Below are 22,936 nucleotides of genomic sequence, written 5' to 3' on the forward strand. Positions count from 1 at the left end.
TTCTGCTAAAAGCTGAAGCCTGACAACTGCAAATTAGTTTTTCATGGAAGATTTCCTTAAAGACAGGACGTAGAACAAAGCAGATGGTGGAGTCTAGATCTCTTGCTCTTTTCTGATCAAGGCTTGGCACCTTTTAAAAGACAGGCTTTAGCTAGTGCAAATTTTACTAAAACCAAAAACAACGGTCAAAAAAACAAAACCAAAAATTACATTTTTGGCTGCTTAGTCACTAATGAATGAAAGACGAGAATCAATGGAAGCACTGCTACACCATATTTGCTACATTCCCTCCTCCATAAAGCCTACAAATAGACGCTGACCCTGGATCCACAGCTTCAGGTTCCTGGTTAGCCAACCAAAAAACCTGCCTGCAATGAAGAGGAAACAGTTCGCCTCTCTCCTGCCAGCTCTGAACTGCACACAGGATTCCACCAAAGGCCAATTCAGTGACTTGTACCAGAGAAAAGCTATTCCTTTTCCTAATAAATAAGGTTATTTCCTTGGCTTAGAGTTCCTTGAACTGGTTCATTGTAGGGTCAGTCAAACACAAGTGCCAGCACAGTGGAGGAGCGGTACCTCAGATCCATCTCAGCTTCAGTCAAGCCACGCTCCATGTTCATCTCCACAGCAGGAAGCCTTCAGCCTTCCATGAGATCACAGGATTCAGACACTTCTCCTTAAAAGCAGCAGAGTGCCTGAGGCCAACTTTTTTTTTTCAAGGAAAGCAAAATTTAAAGAAACCAGTTAGTTCAATAACTTACTTGCATAACCCCTACACTAGTAAATGTTAGAGTCTAATGCTGCTAGATTCTGTTTAAATAATTGTAATTACACCACAAAGCTCTAAGTCTCCTAACACAATATCACCACAAAGGTGGCTTCTATTCTCTGATTGGGGTACTTCAGCAAGCAAGCAACAAGCAACTTTCTCTTCATGAAATGAGGGAAAACAAAATGCACAATTTAATGGAGTGTCCAATCAAAAGGAGCACTGCACTGATGCCTATATGAAGGTAGAAGTATGAGACAGCTACACCATCCCCTTGTTTTGAGTGAGCAGAACACATTTAAGAATTTAACTATATACATCAAGAAGACTATGAAGTTCCTAGTCCCTAACTGTAGAAGTGAAATTTTTAAAAGTTACGCTAAAAGAAGAGGGAAACAACAGAACTACCTACTGAACACTCTCCACTACCTCTACGAAGGTTGGAAGCTGGGAAATGGGCAGAAATGCAGCAGAAAGGTGAGACAGCCATAGTCTGCTTTAAATGCTGCATGTACAGGTACCTACATGTACATGGACCTCACCATCCTCAGAAGCAACATATTGCTTTTTCATGTTAGGGATGGATGAAGTGCACAAGTTGGGGTTTGGGGAGGAGGAAGATAAGAACTTCAGATAGGTTCCTAACTTCAGACTATGCTCCCACCGAGGAGGAGAAGACACCTGGCGGCAATAGGTCTTAGGGTGACTAGCAATGATCCTGCTGGTAAAACCTCCTCAGTGGATAGTGGTATCCCATCCTCTCACACTAGGAATGCCCACCTGTGGGGCGGAGGACAAGGAAGTCTGCGGAGGCAACCTGGCAGGCAGACAGCTGAATTTTGGAGGTGAAAGAAGAGCACAGTGTCCTGCCAGTCAGGTGCAAGAGGGGCACTCCAGGTGCTGGGAGGCAGATTCTTAGGAAGAACCATAAGCTGAGGTGCAGTGTTATTGAGGTCTACACAACCAAGTTATGCACAGAAAAGGTGAACAAGAAATGACTGTTCACTGCTTTTTCCAGCAGTAGGCAACTCTAGCAAGTGGCATGTGTGAAATAAATGCAAAGCATAGATGAGTTGTGCAACATCCTGCTGCAAGATGCGGTGGAGGTTAGTATTTACACTGACTCCAAAGAACTGGACAAATTCACAGGGGAAAAAAAAACCCCTGACAAACACAAAAATTGCCAGCAGCAGACAACTGAATATGATGACAAAAATCTCTGACCAAAAAAATGACTAAATTGAAAGCAACTGAGCGCTCAGAGAGCACTCCAGGACAACGGCACTACCCACCAGCTCCCACCTCTGGCTCCCTCCAGGGCATTCGGCATTGGCCATGGCCACTGGCAACATGCCGGGCAGACTAATCCACAACAGCCATTTCCATACCATCCCAGCGAGAAGCTGGCAAGTGTGATCCACGTGGCTTTCAATGGTATAAAGGCCAAGAATGATAGCCTGGATCAAATCCCAAGTTCTGTAACTTCTAAAACAGGGTAGGGAAAAATGGGCAGAATTCTAGAAGAAACTCCACCCCACCCTCAAAGAGCAGTTTCAGGGGTATGGGATATTTGAACGGGACCCCAAAAAAAAAAAAAAACAACAAAACAAATAGATGAAATAGAACTCAGAAGTAAGGTGGAGGACTAGGATGTATGGATTCAAGGGAGAACATGCCCCAGGAACCTGTTAATAGGGTGGCATTCTCCAGCACTCCAGGGAACAAGGTACAGAAAAAGGCCAGTCAAGGGGAGAAATAGTACTACATACTAAAGAAAAAAAAATAGGCTTAAAGGAGATAGATATATAGATAGATAGATAAAGGAATTGTATCAAGCCTAAATGGAAAAATGTAGTAGTAAAACTACCCCATTGGTCCAGAATAAAGCAGCAATGGTGATTTGCCATGGGAGAACAGATGGGCTGTGCCTTTAGGAAACAGGCAGCAATAAGGAACTCATGGAGATCAGGACATGTCACCAAGATTTTAAACAGTAACTTTATAACTCAACTTCATTGTGAAAGAACTGAAATACAGCACCTCAAAAAAAACCACAAAAACAAAAACAAAAAACCAACCAACCAACAACAACAAAAAAAGTCTTTGGCTAGTGCAACTTCTTCTTGGTCCTTTAAATTGCTTCATTTTAATTCTAATTGACTTATTTTACAAACAAAAAGTCTTTTATAAATAGAAGATGTGTGCAAAAGAAGAAAGCACAAATTCTTCCAAGTTAAAAATGGTATGGTATTTTTTTTATTATTTTAAAGAGATGTAGCAAACTTCTACAGATAAAAACATCTTTTCCACACATACCTGACCAGAGGCCAGCCAGCCAATCTGCTGGATGACAGACAGACAAAAAATAGAAAAACTGAATAGAGAAAAGATAAGAAAGAAGATGTCAAGGATTTTTTGTTGTTTTTTATTCTAAAGAGCTCTGCAGAGAATCTGGAAAATCAAAGAGTCTTACTTCCACACCAGACACATTCAGAAAACTGAAAATGAAAAATAAAACTAACTGGCAGGTGGGGGAAGAAGTCATGATTTATAGACGTATTAGGAAAGGCTAGGTGCTTTTAGGAAGACTCAACAAGCACAACAGATAGAGCCATCTCTCTAATAATAATGTCTCTGGATAGCCCAAAACCTTCTGGTATGGTATCAGACCAAAGGCCTTAAAAATGAAGATGTCTCAGGAAAAAAATGAAGTTTCTCTAAAACTAATAACTGTCTAAAAGAGAGGAAGACACAGAGGAATGCATAGCTAGGTTTCACAACAGAGAGCTGTTAACCGGTGGAATGATACACCTTGTGTACATGCAAAATTATTCAGGCTAACAAATAAAAAGACTGAAAACCTGCAGACTGCAACACCGAGAAGGGTATAACTAGGGCAAGCATGTTATTTGTGTCCTCTCAGCCTTTCCTTAAGCGTCATCTCTTGGTCACTAGTAGAAAAAGGACTGAAGTAATACAAGGTTTTGGCCTGAGCAGCTGGGTTTATAATCCTGTAATCGAAACCTTTTCACTAGACATTAACTTCTCCTTATCCCTTTCGCAATCGCTCCATATCTGATCAGTAGGCCACCAAAGTTTCGTATACACACAGCCTCCGGGCTGACACTGAGCCTCCTAGCATTGACTGTCACGCGGACACTTCCATCTGTCAAGGCTGACACTAAAACTGTTTAAGGCTGGGCTGCCCCATTTCTCCGAAGAAGAGGAAATCTGCACCCACAAGCATTCCCTCTGTTCCCCGTTGCACCTATACAGATGCATTCAACCCATGATCTGCAGTTTGTTCCTTTCATATTGATCACCAAATTAAAGATGACATGGCTTGACATCAAAAGGAATAGGTTTCCAAGTACATCTTATTTGATTACATCAACAGTCCATCACACTGTCAATATCTTCCTTCTCAACTACCAAAATGACCCTTTCCCGTGTAAACAGCTATTGAGTAGCGAAGAAGTGGTCCTGCATGACATGGAGGACTGTCATTGTCCAGTTTGTAACTAGTGAGACTCTTATACGCATCTGAACCCAAATAGGGACTCCATGGCCTCATTATCTTTTTCACCTCCCACCTCTCCTTCCTAAGGCTTAAATAAACATCCAACAGATTCTCCCATTCTTCCTCTGCCCTAGGGAGGGAGGCTTCATAGGCGGCCTTCCCCATTCCTATCTGCCAAAGCAATCTTAACATTTATTCCAATTGGACAATGACATTTAAGTGGATTTCAGGGTGTTTCAGTGGAATAGCCACTTTTTAGTTATTTTTGATGCAAGAAGGGAAGAGAAGCACTAGTCGTGCCCATTCTGTATCTTATTCAGTAAACTGGCAGAGTTTAAACACCCTTTAAGTAAATGCTTCCACAGTCACCCCAGCAAATATTGGGCTGTGCCTTGCAATGTTCAAAGAAGAAGAAACCAACAAAGCCAACAAACTCTTAAAAATGAGGGAACAGTTTACGAAGCCTTTGAGGACTTTATAGAGGCATATCCCTCTATAAGGCCCTAGTTTCTGTCTTCTGCTCTGTTTTCAAAGTGAATCAATGTTACTGGAAGGTTGTTATGGAGCTCTGGCAAATAAATCCAATCTAGGGCCTTCCCAGACTGGGGAGCCATTCCTGTAGAGTTTATCTGTACCCTGCACGTTGGTACATACACAAATAAGACCAAGGCAGAAAAATGACAGGACACAATTGAAGAGGTGAGCGCACAGCAAGACGCACAAAAGAGCAGTGGGCTACCCAATAAGCTATAAAGCCATGTGCCAATTTTTCTGTAAGAGAGGGCAAGAAACAGAATGAAGTGAACCCAGCACTAGAGATAAAGAAGAAAGAGGAATTCTGATCTTCCTGGATCTGTCTGATCATTCCTGCTTTGGAAAAAAAAATGAATACCAAACACTTCCATTGGAAGAGAGGTCCACGCTTCTAGTTGCAGTGTAGAGACAGACCTGCCTTCACCACCAAACACTGGGAATAGGGTGGAGAGGGAAGGGAAAGGAAATCCACAGATAAGCCATGAGTGCCACTTCATTAGCATCAACCGTGGGAGCTAGTGAAATAGGTTTCCTTACACCAGAGACACTCCTTTACTGGAGGACCAAGAGTACTGATGAGGATCAAACTTCCCTCTTGCTGACTATTCCAAGAAAAAAAAGATTAATCAGGTATTCCCAAGACTGATCCTGATTCCCTGCAAGGGAAAGATACTTCCAGTGTTTTCCTTTGACAGTCAGAGAACGGGAACTTTGCCCATTCCTGAAGGAAGGATATTATCATAAAGCATGCAAAAGCACACAGAACACGAAAGTAACAGCAGTGGACACCACATACACCATTCATGAGCATTGCATGTCAAAAGTTTCTGATCCCACATACATCAGCACGAGAATGCTTGTTATGAGCTGGATGATCACTGGCACGCAAAGTAAAATAAGCCAAAACATTAACACATAATTCCTAACCTGCCCCTCTTATACTGAGATATCGTCTCAAAAGAAGCTGATACATTGAAATGTGGTGAATAACCACTAGTAAGACAGTACTGCTGCACACCGTCCTTTAGTCATAGCACCTGTATAGGCACAGCATCTGTAAGCATTAGTGTTGAGAGAGCATTAACACACCCTGTCTCACATGCAACATGAGGTTAAATTTCACTCATACAAAGTTCTCGGGCTGAAAATTTCTGTTGTGACTCACTAAGAAGTATGTTGCTAAAATGTAGCATTTTCAGTGACAGTACAAGGAATACCAAGAAATTCATGTGCAATGGTAAAATTTGGAAGCCTTTCCTTCTGTCAATCAAATTGTCTATAGTTCCTCCTTGCAAGCCTAAGGGAATTCAAAAATATAGAAGAAAGTTTTTAATATATAGCTGATTTGGACTGGTCAGAAACGTGATACCAACAGGTATTGAAATTCCCACCCCCAAAAAAACCCACAGGTGTTCATGAACTTGGCATGCAAGTAGTTCAGCAACACTGATGGAGTGGCAGCGTCAATCCAGCGCTTCATAAAGCATACTGGTTCCTCGTTAAACACAAAATGCACTTCAAGGTCATGGTGTTCATCTTGAAAGTTCTCAGTGGGTCAGACACAGGTTACTGGATACGTCCTCTCCCTGTGTGCAGGGAAAGCATAATGACTACAGTCACATTCACCAGTGCAAACTTGGGCACTGCAAGCAATAAAGACACAATGGCAGAGGATTTCAAGCTAAAAAGCTGCAGAGGACATGGCAACACACACAGGAGTAAAATCTCCCACCCTGCAAAAGCTAATGAGCCTCCCGCCTCAAACCCATGCACCTTATTGCGGCCTTTCAATACTTAAAAGGGGCCTATAAGAAAGATGAGGACACACTTTTTAGCAGGGCCTGCTGCTATAGGACAAGGGGGGATGGTTTTAAACTAAAGGAGAGGAGATTCAGGCTAGACACGAGGAAGAAATTTTTTCCAGTGAGGGTGGTGAAACACTGGCCCAGGTTGCCCAGAGAGGTGGTAGATGCCCCATCCCAGGCCAGGCTGGACGGGGCTCCAAGCAACCTGATCTAGTTGAAGATGTCCCTGCTCACTGCAGGTGGGTGGACCTTTGAAGGTCCCTTCCAACCCAAACTATTTAATGACTTTATGACCAAGAAGTTATCACAAAATAATGGAATGAAAACGCTCCCTCCCCAAAAGCCTCTACATAACAGGCTGGCTTTCTTGGTTGAACAGGATGCTTATGCCGGCAGCCTGGCCTCGCTGACACCCTCCCGGCGTTTCCCCCATACGACCCCCCAGGCATCAGCTCAGCTGCCTGACACAAGGCCGCCGGCTGCCTTCACGCGTCAGCCCCCACCCCAACACCGGAGGTCGGGCGGGCGACGGAGCCACCTGGCACCACCCGGCGGGCCCGCTCCCTCCTCGGCGGAGCCTTTCAATGCGCGGGGGGACACGGCACCCCCGCTCAGTCCGCCCGCCGCCCCACACAGCACTGCCGTTGCCCGCGCCCCGGCGAGGCCACCGCCCGTCCCTCCCTGGCGGGCACCCCCCGCGCCTCGCCCTGAGCCCTGGCAGCCGCCGGCCCGCAGCCAGCCCGAGCGGGAGGCGCCGGGGCGTGAGGAGCTGCTGCCAAGCCCCGGTCCCCCCAACGCCCTGCCCCTCACCTCGGGCAGCCCCGCCTCCCCCCGCCGAGGAGGTGGCCGCGTCCGCCCCTGCACTGCAGTTGCCCGCACGCCACCCCCCACCGCCCCTCTCGGCAGATGGTTCGCCCCACCCCGGATCGCCTTCTCATTGGCGACGCTGGCCCGTCACTCCGCGTCGCGATCGCCCAGCACCTCGGGCATGCTGGTAGCCCGAGTCCTCCGCGCGGGACCCTTCCCCTTCCGCAGCCGACACCCGGCGGAGGGGCGAACTACAGTTCCCACAGTGCCCTGCGCGGAGCCGCGGAGCGGGCCGGCGCAGCCCGGCCGGGTGCCGTCCGCGGCCCCACGTCCCTCCAGCCGCCAGCGGGACTCCCCCTCCCCTGCCAGTGACCGCAACAGCCGCCGCGCCCCGGCCGGGTCCGGCTCACCTGGCCCCGCCGCCGCCGGCGCCTCCCGCTGCGGCCGGCGTGTGCAGCGCATGCCCCACATCCCTCAGTGCGGCTCGTTGGGCTCGGTGCCGCGGGCCCAGCACGCTGCGGCTGCGGCTATGGGGCCGGCCGGCCGCGGACGCATTCTCCCCCTCGGAGCCGGAGCCGCGGCGGCCGGCGGGATTCGCCCACAATGCACCGCGCGCCGCACCGACAGCATCAGCCTGACATCACCCGCGGGCCGCCCCTGCCCGGCCGGGCCCGCCCCGGGCCCGCCCCCCCGCCACCTGCAGCCGGCCCTGGCGTGGGGCTGGGCGCCGCATCGCCAACGGCACCGGGCACCGGGCTGCCGGTGCACGGATCTGGGCACTGCAGCATGCCGAGACACGGGACGCTGGGCACCGCACCGGCGTGGGGCTGTGCACGGCACGGCAGCGCGCTAGGAGCAGGGTTGGCACGGGACTGCCCCGCCCTGGGACCGGCACCAGCACGGCACACACGATCACGGGCATTGACAGGACGAGGATAGTGCAAGCTCATCTCTGGGCTGCTGGGATCAGCACTGGCATCACTAGTATGCGGCTGGGTGCTGCACGGCCTGGGGACCGGGACCAGCGCTGGCACTGCCTTCACAGGGACAGGTGCTGTGCTTTGACCAGGACTGGTACACTGGTCCTGGGACTGTCTCACCGGGACTGTCCTACTGGTCCTTGGACTATCACCAGCACCTTCAGCATGGAGCTGGCCACTACAGTCTTGGGACCAAGGCCAGAGGCAGCACATCTGCTTGGGGCTGGGCATTGTGTTGCTCCGGGACTGGCAGCATCACCAATGTGGGGCTGGCACTGCCCTGATGTGGCAGTGAAGTCAGCCCCAGCAGTACCGGCCTGGGGTTTTTTACTCCAATGCTCTGAGGCCAGCACCAGGTCTAGCACCACCAGTAGGGGACTGGTGAACTACACTGGACTGACAGTGCTAGCACCAGCATAATCTGGGCTGGGCACTGTACTGGGACTGGGACCAGCACCACCAGCACTGGGCCAGACACTGCAGCACAAGGACCAGAACTGTCTGCATCTGCACAGGGCCAGGTCCTGCCCTACCAGGGCTGGGAAGAAGCCCAGCAGCCCACAGCTGAGTGTAGCACCAGTGCTGCCAAAAGTGCACCACACAGAAATGGCTCACACAAGTAAGCCTCTGCCTACATGCAGCTGAGCAATGCACCTGTCCTTGGGCAGTCACTCCCCTGTTACTCCACTCTGAGTAACACAGCTATGCCCCTGCTTTCAGGGATGTGCTATTATCCATGCTCCAGCTCACCGGTACTCACATTGTACTCGGAGCGCTGATAGGCACGTGGTTTCCAACAGATGTGCTGTGCAGTGTGCATGGTTGTGGTTTCTTGTTCCCTTTTGTCCCAGGTATACACTGCACATTGCCCATATCCCCAGCTGTACCTCTTGCCTGTGCCCAAACTATGGATGTCCACTGTCCCATGCCCTATAGATGTTCATGCAACACACTGCAAGGGACACTGCTCCCAGATCCTCTCCACGAATTTGCAACACACTCATGCCTGATCCCTGTCCTCACCAGAGTGACCCAGCCTGTTTTGGGTCCCTAGCTGGAGGTTCCCATCTGATTTCATGTGTGGGATGTCACACCAGCTTCCACAGGGTTGTAGTGCTCCCCAATCCCTCATGGGATGTACTTCCCAGCCAGGACTCTTCTCCCTCTCAAAACAGTCCCTTGGGGCCAGGGTGGTAATAAGAGGGATATGTTACGAAGACTGACCTCCTTGCAGATGTGCCTGTGCAAAGGCAGATCCACCACAACCATGGCCAGCCCAGCGACTCAGAGCAGGGAGAACAGGGCTACCAGGCCCCTGTGTTCCTCCACTGGCTGGAGGTGGCCTTGCATGGCCTGCATTGAGGGCTTACTCAGTGGAAGCATCCTGCACAAACTCCAGGGAGTCTCCAGCCCTGCAGCAGCTCATCCCACAGGTCCCAGGTTATAACACGACCCTTCACAAGCAGTTGCATCCTCATGCCCAGGCCCCTGTGATTCTAGGTCTGTTCCACAGATGGTTGACAGTTGCCGCATGACCTCTCTGTGCTGCAAGTCAAGTCTCCATCACTTGTATCCCCAAGCACTGGCTCCTGGTGCTGGCTTAGAAAGGGCTTGAGGGCAGCCAGCAAAAAAAAGGAGAAGGTGGGAAAGCTGTCTTCCCCTGCAAAGGCCCTCTCGGTGCCCTTCAGACCTCTTTTTCAGAGGGCTGGTGAAGCACCAAGCACAGACCCAGCAGCAGAGTTGGATTGGAAGAGACTGTCGTGGTTCTGAGTGCACTAATAAGCATTAAAGGGCCTTACCAGCCTCACTGGGGTTCTACCCACACCCTGTCCATGGGCCCATGAGCTCCATTTCAGCTTAGTCTTCAGTCCCTGCCTGAGCAATGCTGTGCTGATCTCCAGCTCAGCCACAGCTGTACCTGTCCATGGACATTATCTGTGGATGGGCTTCTTGGCTTGAGCTTGAAGCTGCCTTGTCAGTATGGGCCTAGCTGGGAATCACTGGACAGTGACTGAGCCAGGCTACCATCACTGGACCTGATCTGGTCTGTAGATTGACTACGTGGCTTGACCTCACACCCACCTCATCACCACCACAAACTTACCTGTTGACTTGACCTTTAGGTTGAACCTTGCTACAACCACTGCATCCACCTTGCTTGGTTACTGAGATACTAGGCACTGGCTGGGGAGGGCCTTGTCTTGCTGGCAGGCCTAACTTCAGATTTAGGACTGGGACTTGTCCAGGCCAGTTTGGAAGATCTCCAGTGATTTCTTGGGAAAGCAGTTTTTCATACAATCACATTTATGTTGCAACTTGTGTCTCTTTAACCTTAATTGAAAGGAGAAGGCAATACCACTTGATGAGCTGAAGTGCAAGTCAAGGGAGAGCTGGAGGCTTCCTAACTTTCTCAGTTGTTTCCACTAGGCAATAGTCTGCCCGAGTGGGCCTCTGCCACATGTGGACACTGCATCCAGGGCATCAGTACCAAGCTGGAGAGGATGGAAGAGTTTAGTGCTGAAGCCTTCAGTCCCCCGTCAAGGTGGGCAGCCCCAAGTGCTGCCCAAGAGGAAGCCAGCATGATGGAGAGGTTCATCAGCAAGGATTTTCTGGAACAAAGCACATAGCAAAACCAGTGCAGACTATGGTGCTGTATCTGTGCTCAGCTGGGCACTGGTCTCCTACTGCCTTATAACGAGCTTATATAACACATCTTGAAACATGCCTGGAGGAGAAAGGCATTTTTATTCATTATTTTTTGAACACTTTTAAGTGTTGTTTGTATTATATACAACAAATGCAAACCTTGCAGTCAATTTGAGGAAAATATTTGCAATCTCCTGAGTTAAATGTTTGCAAGACAGTGCTATAATGTTAAGGATGGATTTTAGTCTCTTTACATCCGTCTGAAAGCACTTTCGTTATCTGGATATTTCTAAGTATTGTTTTTCTCCTTTCTCACTTACTGGTCATTTATTACACATTCATAATGGAAGTGCAGCAAATCTGTATTTTTCACACTGTTTAGACCTTTACTTCAGGTGTGGCTAGATGTGGGCAGATCTGGCAAAGATTTATGTCCCTGATTAGCTTGAGTACTCTGCTCCTTCAAACTCACTCTGGTTCCAATTGCTTCGGACCCAAGGCCCATGCTGATCTGTGCTACTGAGTTAAAGTGGTACCTGCATTTAAATTTTATTTCATCCCTGCTTTAAACCTCCCTCTGAACCTTCTCCTTTGCAGATAGAGCTGAATGGGCCCACAAACCCACTGGAACAGACACCTGGAAACGTGTCCAACTTCATCTGCATGCCCAAATATGGCTGAAAATTATCAAAAGATTTTATTAAAATCTGGGTTAATTGTGACTTGGGAAGATTTCTAACGCAGCCCAATGTATACCTGGCTCTATAATGACATTTTTGCCTGGCCTTGCCTTTCTTTGTGTGGCCAGATATCAGCTGTGTACACATCATGTGGGAAGACCACTGGAAAGTACGGTTAGGAGTAGAACAGTGATAGTGAAGCGTCAGTCATGGATTTCACCATCTTCTTATTCTCCTTTTTAGGTCACTAAGGGAAAAATAGTAGGACGAGCAATTAGGAAACATAACTCATGTCAAATACTTGCTTTGATAGAAAAGATAGAAAGGCAAAGCAAAGTGGTCGGAGGGCATCAGTGTGCATGCCCATAGAGTATCTGTGCCCTGGAGAGGGGCACATGCAGACAAATCCCCTGATATTCTCTCTCTCCTCAGTGGTACAGGACTGGTGCTTTCCAGGCTGTCACACCAGAGAGAGCAGGAGGTGGTCTGTGGGGTGAATGCAAAATGAACCCGTGGAGAGCTGCTGTGATGTGGAGGCTGCAGCTAGTATTGCCTGCCTGGTGGCATCCCAGCTCTAACCAAGATGGCTTCACCTGAAGGATGAGGCTTCAGTCTGTCTCCAGTGGGCCAGAGATGGATGTGGAAAAGCCAGCCGGGCTTGCTAGGATGCCAGGTGCTCTTTAACCCAGCAGGGACAAAAATCCTGTGTCTGAGATCTTCCAGTTGAATGCCCCCATCCTGCAAACACCTCTTCTGTGCTCAGCTTTATGCTGGCACTTCTAGGGCTTGCACACCACATTGAGTAAGCCTTGTATATACTGGCAGAATTCAAAGATGAGGCAAATAAATAACTGCTGGTATCAGTAAGAATAGGAGTAGAAATATGTGGGAGGGTGGGTTTTTTGGTTTTGTTTGTGATATTTTTTTTTTGCTACAGCTCTGATCACAACAGATACCTGCAGCCAAATTCACCATCTACTAAAACCACTTCTGGCTTTGTTCATCAGTGCCTGTCATGATATCAGCACAGAAGACCCTTAATTTATGCCTAGGACTTCAGCTGTTCAGCAGGTGAGCCTGTTAGCTGCTAAAATTCCTTGCAGGGCAGTGAGGTTGCCTGGCCAGACTGGGAGGCTGTCATGGAGGCACCCCAAAAGTCAATTTTAGTCAGACAACAAGTTCCAAAACAGACTTTATTCTAGCCAGAAAAAGTGTAGCCAATAAACCGACTAGAAACAGGGTTTATACAATTAGTTAGCACTCCAACAACATAAAATACAGGTTCGGATATCAGTTGAGGAGATTATTTGGGTACGACAACATAAGAATACTGAGGATCCACAACGTGCATGCATACACTCACAAGAAACAAAACTGGAGGCCTCTCACTCCAGGATACCCACAAGAAATAATCACTTGCCTGGGTTAGGTGAGGGCTCACACTTGCCTGGGTTTGGCAAGGACTCATTCAAGGATATATCCAGTAAATAACCACTCACCTAAATGAGGAGACGAGGCGCTCTCAATCCTGGGAAGTCTCCTTAGACGGCATCCCAGTCTGAGAGGAGGGCTCCAGTTCACAGACCCACAGCTCTGAGAAGACCACTCAAAGGGCGTCTTTGGCAGGGGACCCATTTTATAGCCTGGTGAGATCTGGCTGTGGGCATTACAACATGGTCCAGAAGCTTTGCAGCTACTCTGGGCACCTCCTTTGTTGAGGACCCTGTCAATTGACTGAGGGTCCCACTCCTCCTGCCCCATCAGCTGAGTGGAGGTGAAGTCACCCTGCCCTGGGGTAGGGGAGGATGTGTCTGTCAGCACCTTGGTACCACCCTAGGTGTGTACATGGGGACAGGCACAGTGGGGCACAAAAGGTGCTAAAAGAGCTATCAACTGCCCCATTGAAGGCTCCAGATTTCAGGGGGATGTGCAACTGCCAGGGGACTTGGCTGCAGCAGGGAATTACTTTTTCTGCCCTGGCAGGCACAAGCCTTTGGGAGCCACGATAGAGAGGCAGAATTTGCCAATCACAATAACCGGACTTCTTCAGACTTGGCAACTCCAGCGTTGCTGTTTGGACTCCATAATGCCAGGAGGGTCTTCCAAATGGACACACAGTGGATGCAGGAAGCAATCCCATAACCTGTCTTTCATCCAGCACCAGCCTTTCCTGGCATACCCAAGTGCTATGCTTAATAATGAGAATTGCTGTAACACCTTTTGGTTCTCAAAAGTCAACAGCCTGATGCCAGCCTTCACCACCAGAAAGTCATAGCTAGGATAAATGGACCTTGCAAAATCTCAGGAACTCATCTCCTCTCTCCTCAGCTCTCTTGGAGGCAAGAAAGATTTGGGGTTGTGCTCGTCCTGCCCAGCAGGTCAGCTGAGTCAGACGATTGGGTGGTCTCCAGGCTGGATTACATCCAAGCTGCGTCGATGATGGTCATGGCTTTTTCTGAGGAAAAAGAAGGTCAAAACTTGAGGGTGGGTGGTGGTCTGGTGAAGCATCAGTAAAACAAAACTTGACGGTGGAAAAGAAAAATCAGTCTTATGTGGAAGAAAACCAGAGAAGGGCACCATTTCCAGAAGATTTCAAGGTCTGCAAATGAAGCAGCTAGGTTTTCAGGCCAAAGTATTTAAATTCATACTTAGTTTTTTTGACAACTCATTTGCTTGTTTCAGGAAAAGTATTCCTCTGAAATCCTGGAGTAGGGGAATGGTGTGTGTGATTTGCTGTCGTGGTTTAACCCAAGCTAACAATATAGCCACAATAGCTGCTCGTGCAGTTCCCCTTCTCCCCCGCTCCCCCCTTCCCCTGAATAGGGGAGAGAATCAAAAGAGAAAGAAGAAACTTGTCAATTGAGAAAAAACAGTTTAATAAAATAACAAAATAACAGTACTATACTACTAGTAATAATAATATATATATAATGGAAATATAATATAAAATAAAAGATACTCAATGCAATTCCTCACAAATTCCGTCCGCACCAAGCAGCCAGTCCCAGGAAGCAGCACCTGGTCCTGAACAGCTAATCCCAGTGAAAGAAGAGAGAAAAAGGCTGAAAGGCCCAGAGGCGTCTGCAAAATGGCAGGATGGCAAAAGGCCAAATTAAAGAAACTCCCAAACAGAAATCCTCTGAACGAGTCTCTTTCCTGACTCCGATGCCCTGACCGGAAGATCCCAACTCTTCTTAAATATGAAGCATGATGCCAATGGGATGGAATATTGTTATTGATCAGTTTGGATGTCAGTCAAGCTCTGCCCCATCTATGTCTCCCTTCCTCGATGCCTCACACCTGGGGCAGAGCTCAGAACGTCCTTGGCTCTCAGACCAGAGCAATTAAAAACATTAACTCTGTCCTGGGGTTTTATCTTCATGTTCTCAAACTAAATCCAAACAATGACCATGCTAGCTACAAAAAAGGAAGTTTTCTAACAGCATGAAGAAAATTAACCCCCTTTCAGTCAAACCAGCACATTTGCATATAAATAATATTTGACAGAAAGCTTTGGAGCAATCCTTAAGCAAACCCAGTGAAAGCCTAAGACCTCTTCATACTCCTATCTGGCACCAGGTGGCACCCACCCGTGCTGCTGTTTGTAACTCGGGCAAACTGAGAGACTGGCGTTCAAAAAACACAACGAAGGAATACCAGGCTGTATTAGCAGTGCAGTAATGCCAACTTTACAAGGAAGTTAAAAGTATATTTATTTTGTACATCACCTATAAAGCACAGCTGAAAACGTCAGACGTGTCAGAAATCCAAATCCTGATAAAATTTGCATTATTTACCTAGATAAAGGGTCTGGTGCTATTTCTAGGATTGGAAAAAATTATAGAAAACACTTCTTGTCTTTACCACTGCCAGAACAAGCTTCAACTTAACATAAAGAGTAGGTTCAAGTTTTTAATCTTGAACGTGAAACGTGCTGTGGCTGCCCAAACTCTGGGAGTGAGCCGAATTGGCACTCAGTCTGGCACTTCTTAAGGGTGCCCAGACCTTGCTGGTCTAATAAGGGTTTTCAAACTCTGTGTTGGACCAAACTGCCTCAAAGAGTTAGTTTCTTCATGCCAGGAAAGAAATCTCTGCTATGCGCTGTTTTACCTCCTGTAAAATCTCACTGCTTGTTCTTCAGGATTTGCATTGTAAAATCAGGGTTAAATCTGGTCCTGAGATTAAGATGAAGACGTGTTGTGATATGAAAGACAGGAGCCCCACCTTGTGGTAATGACGATGCTCAGGGGGCTGTTGAGCAAAAAATTGCATGTGTACCCACTTTGAGAGACTCCATTTCAAGCAAAGAGGGGACAAGAGTATGACATGCTGCAGTGAGTTGAGGACACGACGTGTTCACAACCTACCCATGTGCACAAGCACTGCCTGTGCATGAGGGCTGGTAAGGCCATGTGAGGACTGTGCCACCGCTGTGCTGACTTTGTGGCCAGTGTCCTGGCATGCGGTGACGGATATCAGTTGTTGACAGGACAGTGCGTGTGAGTGGGCTGAGTGTTGCTGTATGTGTTAATGTGCATGCCTGTACCTGGGCGCCTGGCGTGAACACATGTGCAGGCACGTTGCAAGAAGAGCCGGAGGCCACAAATGCATTGCAAAGAGCAAGTTTTATTTTAGTTACCACTCTACTGGGGGATCTCCGAAGTTGCACCTAAGCTCCCAGGCAGAGGTGACACAAGCGGGGACGCAGGCGCTGGTAAGTTCAGCCCCGCTGGAAGATCACTGGGCCTGCTGAGCTCGCCTGTATTTCAAGGCTTCAGGCAGGCGCAGCCTCCCGCTCTTTCTCACAACAAAGCGAGAATCTCAGACATAGTGATAAGGTGCCTAGAGTTTCTCACAGGGCTATGTTATCTGACACAGAGGTTCTACTCATCAAGCACACAAGGTCAGTAAAACAATTAGTGTGATGTATGTGCTTTTCTACAGACAGCTGCAAGTCACTTGAGTGTATTTATATTTAACCAACCTCCTCGCCAAATCTTCCGCTATATTCCCATACACCTGGGTTTGTAGTGAGGAGGGTATGTGCAGGGATGAACCTCTGCCTGCATCTCTGTGCAGGTGATGTTCTCAGTATGGTATAAGTGCAGGGTGTACCTTTGGGGTTCCGGCGATGTTGCCTCCAGCGCTGTGTGCACGCAGGGGTGCATGTGGGTAGGTGTCTGTGAGGGGAGTGCATCTGTGTGAGTGCTATGGCTGTTCCCAAGGCTGTGAGGGTGCAGGGGTGTCTCACTGGGCGTGGGATGCTCCTAGGGGTGCAGGGTGTGGGACGATCCTGGAGCCGTGTGGGTGCAGAGGTGTCCTGAAGTGTGAGATGCTCCTAGGGGCGCAGAGGTGCCTCGGGGTGTGGGGTGCCTCTAGCTCTGTGGGGTCGCTGGCTGACTCTGGCCGTGGGGCGCTCCCGGAGCCGCCCCGCCGGGCCAGTCCCTCCCCGCAGGCGGTCTTTCCCGCCGGGCGGGGGCTGTTCCGTGGCCGGGGGCGGTGCCGGGCACGGCGCGGCCCTGAGGGTGGCGGAGGGCTGTGTGCCATGGCTCTGACGGCGGGCCGAGCGCGGGTGGTCCTCGCCCTCAGCCGTCCGCTCCGGCGGCGCTGCTGCAGCCACTGGGGGTGCTCCGTGGCGCTGCCATCCGGCGGGTACAGGGTCTGGCAGGAGCGGGCGGCCCGCGACCCGGCCGGTTTCTGGGCGGAGGTGGCCCAGGGGGTGCTGCGCTGGGACAACCCCTTCCACACGGCCTGCCAGGCCGGCCCGGTCGCCGGCGCCGCCCGTTGGTTCCTCGGCGGCCGCCTCAACGTCTCGGGTAAGGCGTCCCCGGGCTCGCGCATCCCCCGCGCCTCGCCGCCCTCGTTTTTTTCAACCAAAGAAGACCGCTGGCAAAAAAACTACTCCAGTGGGGACCCTCCCGGCCGGCCTGAGGGCAGAAGTGGAGACCACCGCCGGGCAGGCTCCCGCTGGAGTAGTTTTTTTGCCAGCGGTCTTCTTTGGTAGAAAAAAATGAGGATTTTGGTTGGGCGGCACTGGGAGAAAATGTGCCAGAGGCTTTGCGAGATGCTGGGAAGTGGGGGGAAGATCCGAAGCCGAGGATAACCCTGGCTAAGCTTTTTTCCCTCGCGCTGCTTCCCCGTTGGCTGCCCATCGCTTCTGCAGAAAAGCTACTGCAGCCCCAACATCTTCCTCAGGTCCAGGCGGGGCGAAGGCAACTGAAGGCCTGCCGAAGGGCTGGGATGTGGCATCCCCAAGACCGTGTTGGCAGGGGTGCCTCGACCTCCCCTAAGGGCCCGAGGGAATGGCAAGAAGATGTGCCAGGGGAGGTTTAGGTTCGATTTCAGGAGAAGGTTCTTCATTCAGAGGGTGGTAGAGCACTGGAACACGCTCCCCAGGGTGGTAGTCATGGCCCCAAGCCTGACAATATTTAAGAAGTGTTTGGAAAACGTCCTCAGACACATGTTGTGAGTCTTGGGGTGGTCAGGTGCAGGGACAGGAGTTGGACTTGATGATCCTTGTGGGTCCTTCCAACTCAAGACATTTTATGACCTCGGCCATGCAGCCCTCGTCCCCAGTGGCTGGCTGCAAGGTGCTGCTTGGTCCCGTGGTGGGCCCTGCATGAAAAGATGAACCAAAGGTGGGCAACGGTGCGAATCCAAATCTTTTACAGGGGAAGCTGCAGCCTCTTTTCTCTCTTAAACAAAGAACTGGGTCTTTTCTTCCAACTTTATTACCTGTATGAAAGAAGAGAAAAAATTGCCGTGACGGTCCTAACTACCTCTGAGTTTCTTCCTGGCTGTATGTGCTTTGAAGGCTCTTCTGTGCTGTGGTCCTGCTTCATTCAGTGGGAGTAAGCCCCAGCCCTGTCTAGAGTACAACTCGGTGGTGAAGTCTTTTAACAGGGATGTAGGTTTCTTAACTTCATTTCCTGTTCCTGGGAGAGTGCTTGAAGCACCAGACTGCAGTTCAGTAGTGCATGAACTGTAACATCTCTGTCCACCTTTCTGACAGCAAAAGAACAAACCTTCCTCAGGCTTTCCAAAGAGCACAGGGGAGCATCTCCTCCCAGGAGATGATTCCCAGCAGTGGATGCCAATTTGATGGAGATGTGAGTATAGCCCTGCTTCCAGCACCAAGCAATCAGAGGGATTTTAGCCAGACTTCTGTTTTCATTGGTCCCTATTGAAAGGAAGATACTGGCTGAGCACCAGGACTTTCAGGCATCCGTGTCGTTCCTCTGTAGGGCAGGATCATCACCTTCTTTTGGATACCACGTGTCAGATGTCTGAAATCCAGATATTGCTGGACCTGCTTTTAGATCATGTCTTGTGTCTGCTTCTTCTGCAGGTGCTAAATGCCACTTAGTTTTCTTTGCATAGGTAAAAAAATAATCATAGGCCACTGAAACATAGATGCACAGAATTAAACAGTTTTGGTGTTGCCACTTTTCTTCTTTTAAAGCACAATGAAGATGGTACTCAGCCACAACTGAGTGACTGGTTTTCTGCTAGGAGGCTCTGGTTTTGTCCCTTGATCTCTTGATTTGAATGCTAGTTGCAGAAACATGGCAACAGTTCAGGTCCCTGATCCAGAGCATCCTGTGTGCCCATCTCCCAACACAGCTGGACCACAGGCAACTGAATCATCTGCTGCTCTTTGCTTGGGGAGATGAGGCAGGATTTGGGGGAACTGTGAGCTTCAGTGCTTCTGGGTTTATTGCACTGTAACTCCTATCCAGGAAAATAACCTGGCAAACTACTGCACTTTCAAGGCACCAGGTTCACAGGAGCATGTCTTGCTGTAATGAATCATTTCCAAGTGTTGTTGAGGAGGCAAGAACACTTATGGAGAAACCATTACGATCTAGCAGTAAGGGGAAGGTCACTACATTGTATTTTGTAAAATGAGCAAAACACTGCTGTAAGCCTAAGATCAGGAAGGAAATAATAGCATTTGTCCCTGATTTACCTCCCAGTTCTTAACTGAGCAAAAAGCTAAAGCTCTCACTTGGCTCAGCTGGAGCTTGGTGCAACAGAAATTCCCCCTTGAAGGCTATTATGGCTGCTCACAAGTGAGAAGTGCTGCTTGGGCAATGAATCCTTGTTAATGTGATTTACTGCAGTGTGGCACATTACATGAGGGTGTTGCTGCAATGAGCTTGGAGGTGGGAGCTGTTAAGGGTGACGGGACCAAGCTGCAGCAGATCCAGTTACCGATGGATGTATGGCAGAGGAAACTGGTGTATAACTGCTTAAAGCATTCCCCATCAGAGGTTTTGTCATCCTGTATTGTATTAGGATGACCTAAGAAATGGCTTAATTTCCTTTTATTTTTATAGTATTGTTGCAGGAATTTACATTAAAAAATTGAAGACTTTAAACAGCTAAAAGGCACCTTTTTGTATTTTTGAGATTGACAGTTGTTCTTGTAATGAAATATGCCAAATTCTGAGGCATTTCTCTCTCTGTACCTTTAGGGGCACATTCCCACCCTATGTGTGGTGGTGTAAATCAGCTGTGAACACAGAACAGCCAATGCTGACACCTGGGCTGCAGTTTACTTAAACTTTACAAATTGTGACAGCAATAGGCAGCTTTTGTTGCTCTTAATTTATCTGGAAAAGTGAGATCTGTCCCCACCAGTATTAACCTTTCCAGGAAGTATGACCCGAAACTCAGCATTTTCTTTAAGGGTTTTCTCTTGGTTACACAGGAGTATGCCTGACTGGTTTTTAATAGTTGTCTTTGAAATAAAGTAACTGCCTTTGGAAGATGATAGTGAAATAAATACGCGTAGTTTAGTCTTGGAATTAATACTTGCAAGGTTAATGTCTAACAATCAGGCAAATTGCTGCTGAACATGCAAGCAGGTTTCTTGGTTAGATTCTCTATAACTTTCTTTAGTGGGTGCTGTCATTAAGTCCATTTGAGCATCTCATAGTTGTTCAGGTTTTCCCTACCTCTAGTTGTTGAGGGGAGAGATCCACCTTCAGAAGGTAATTTTATACCTTCAGTTTTTAGGAGGCCTAGCACACAGCTTGAGACATGTTCACCATTCTCAGATGGCTGGTAATGTGTAGCTATCTCTACTCCGTGAGTTTACCCTAGGTCTCAAAAAGTTTTAGATGCTTTCAGTTAGCTGAGATTCGTTATACCCTGGAATAAAAATGTTTCACATGTACTTTAATTAGAAAATTCAAATGATGCAGTGCTAAAAATGCAGGCTGGGGAAGATAGTCTGTCAGATTTATGCAGTAAAATGCTGCTCTGGGGAGCAAAAACATCAAAACAGCATCTTGTCTTTGTGCTGGTGGGAGCAGGGGAGAGATTTGGGCTCGTTTAAGCTGAGACAGTGAAGGTAAGCTGAGCTGAGGCCACTCACAGGGATACCATCTCTAAGGCATCTTGACCAATTAAGTATTCTATTGGTAGTATTTACATAATAGAGATATGGCAAAGGGAAGCTTTACCATTGTTACAAATGCTACCACTGTACAGGACAACTTCCCAGCATTATAAATGAATGTATAGCTAGCTCACTAACAAGTGATGTTTCATCTTATGCTACCTTGCTGTTATGCTTGACCAAGCTAAGTTAACCGAGCACCTTGCATATGATAGGTTTGTTTAAACTTCTTTCTTTCAGTGAATTGCTTGGACCGACATGTTGAAAAGTCTCCAAACAGAGTGGCTTTGATTTGGGAGAGAGATGAGCCTGGCACTGCAGTGCATGTCACGTACAGGTATGGCACCTTCTCGTGATGCTTCACAATGCCTGGCAATGTGGTGGGGAGAAGAGCTGCTGCTCCGAAATGGGGCCTCTGTGAAACTCTGCTTTTTTCCAAGGTATTCCAGCACATAGGACATGCAGACACATCACTGTGGGTAGGTTGTGGTGTCATGATAAGATAGCTCCTGAAAAATGGAGGCATGTTCCCACCGAGCAATAATATTCTTCCCTTGGCTTCCTCATGAAGAGGCTCCCTGATCTTAGACACCTGTATAATAAACATATTACAGTGGATGTAAATTAGTGACAGCTACTGAATATTTCAGATTGAGATCTGGCATCATCTTCTAGTTAGGGTGTTAATCAGGCCTGTGTGTAGATTCTCTCTCTCTCTGAGTGGGGGCATTTAGAAGAGAAAGGCTTGGTTTTTCTTCTTGGTTTATGTTCTCATCTGCTAGTTTTCTTTTTGCTTGTTAGAAGTGTTCATGGGGAAATTTCTGTGAGCAGCTTTCAGTTTCAGCATAGCAGCAAAATGTCTTATGCAGCCATCTTGTATTGATGGTCAATAGTGGTCAATAGCATGATACCAAGTCCTGGCTGGAGAGGATTTGAAGTTTCCTGCGTTCCTCTTCCCCATTCTTAGTGCAGTTTAGAGCAACCTTGAGGTTGCTCTGAGCAATGCTGACTTGTATTTGCTGCTATTGATCGTAGGATTCAAGCATTTTTCTCTTCTCCCTGCTATGTGCCCTCATTTAGGAGACAGGCCTGCCTGCAAAAATGACTTTTACATCGTTGTCACTGTTTACTGCAGGGTGACAATAAACTGTGGCAGATGCTCTCTGTTAACCCCCCGCCTTCCCCACTAAGGGAAGGTAATAGGAGGAAAAGGGAGAGAGACATACAAATTGGAAAAGTTAAAAATACTTTACTAATGCTACTAATAAATAGAGAAAATAATACAAAATATACAAGACCAATGTTGAATTTCCTGGGGTAGTGCAGCATTGCTCTAGTGGCTGCAGGGCAGGCACCCAAAGTCCTGGGCTGGACACCGCAGTAAACTCCAACTGGATTCAGGGTCTGGAAATAGGCCCAGGATCACAGGCATGACAGGCAGGGTCCTCTTCAGAAGCCAGCCATGGTAGAAGAGAGCTAGACCCTCGTGATCTCCCACTTTTATAGGTTGTATGATGTGGATGGGATGGAATACTTGTTCCGTTTTAGTCACCTGTTGTGTTTGCCCCTCCTTGTAAATACACCCCTCTCACTTACGGGACGTGCAATATTTATCAGTAACCTTGGCTACCATAGCAATAAGTCTAAACCTGGGCCTTTTCTACGTACCATTGCTGCCGTTATCAGCTCCAGAGCGAGCAGTGTCTGAAGAACATGCAGCTAAATTCAGAAAAGTGCAGTTACTTAGAAGAACTTAGCTGAAAGGAAAACTCACTAATAGAGAACTGGT

The 22,936-nt window shown here is 48.3% G+C and overlaps 2 protein-coding genes across 3 annotated transcripts in view; one reads left to right on the top strand and one right to left on the bottom strand.

Moving 5' to 3' along the window:
- The window catches only part of TTBK1 (tau tubulin kinase 1), a 118,582-nt gene extending 111,001 nt beyond the window's left edge, over window positions 1-7,581 (bottom strand). The window contains 3 exon segments of the mRNA XM_065630936.1: window positions 7,439-7,517; window positions 7,519-7,550; window positions 7,552-7,581. Coding sequence (XP_065487008.1) covers window positions 7,439-7,517; window positions 7,519-7,550; window positions 7,552-7,566 — 126 coding nt within the window. The 5' untranslated portion in view covers window positions 7,567-7,581.
- Window positions 7,582-17,269: 9,688 nt separating this feature from the next.
- The window catches only part of ACSS1 (acyl-CoA synthetase short chain family member 1), a 35,840-nt gene continuing 30,173 nt past the window's right edge, over window positions 17,270-22,936 (top strand). For both annotated transcript variants that reach the window (XM_065631070.1, XM_065631071.1), the window contains exons 1-2: window positions 17,270-17,557; window positions 21,388-21,484. In XM_065631070.1, the coding sequence (XP_065487142.1) occupies window positions 17,287-17,557; window positions 21,388-21,484 (368 nt within the window). In that variant the 5' untranslated portion in view covers window positions 17,270-17,286. The remainder of the gene's footprint in view (window positions 17,558-21,387; window positions 21,485-22,936) is intronic.

The sequence above is a fragment of the Caloenas nicobarica genome, chromosome 3 (assembly GCF_036013445.1).
Source record: "Caloenas nicobarica isolate bCalNic1 chromosome 3, bCalNic1.hap1, whole genome shotgun sequence".
Lineage (NCBI taxonomy): Eukaryota > Metazoa > Chordata > Aves > Columbiformes > Columbidae > Caloenas > Caloenas nicobarica.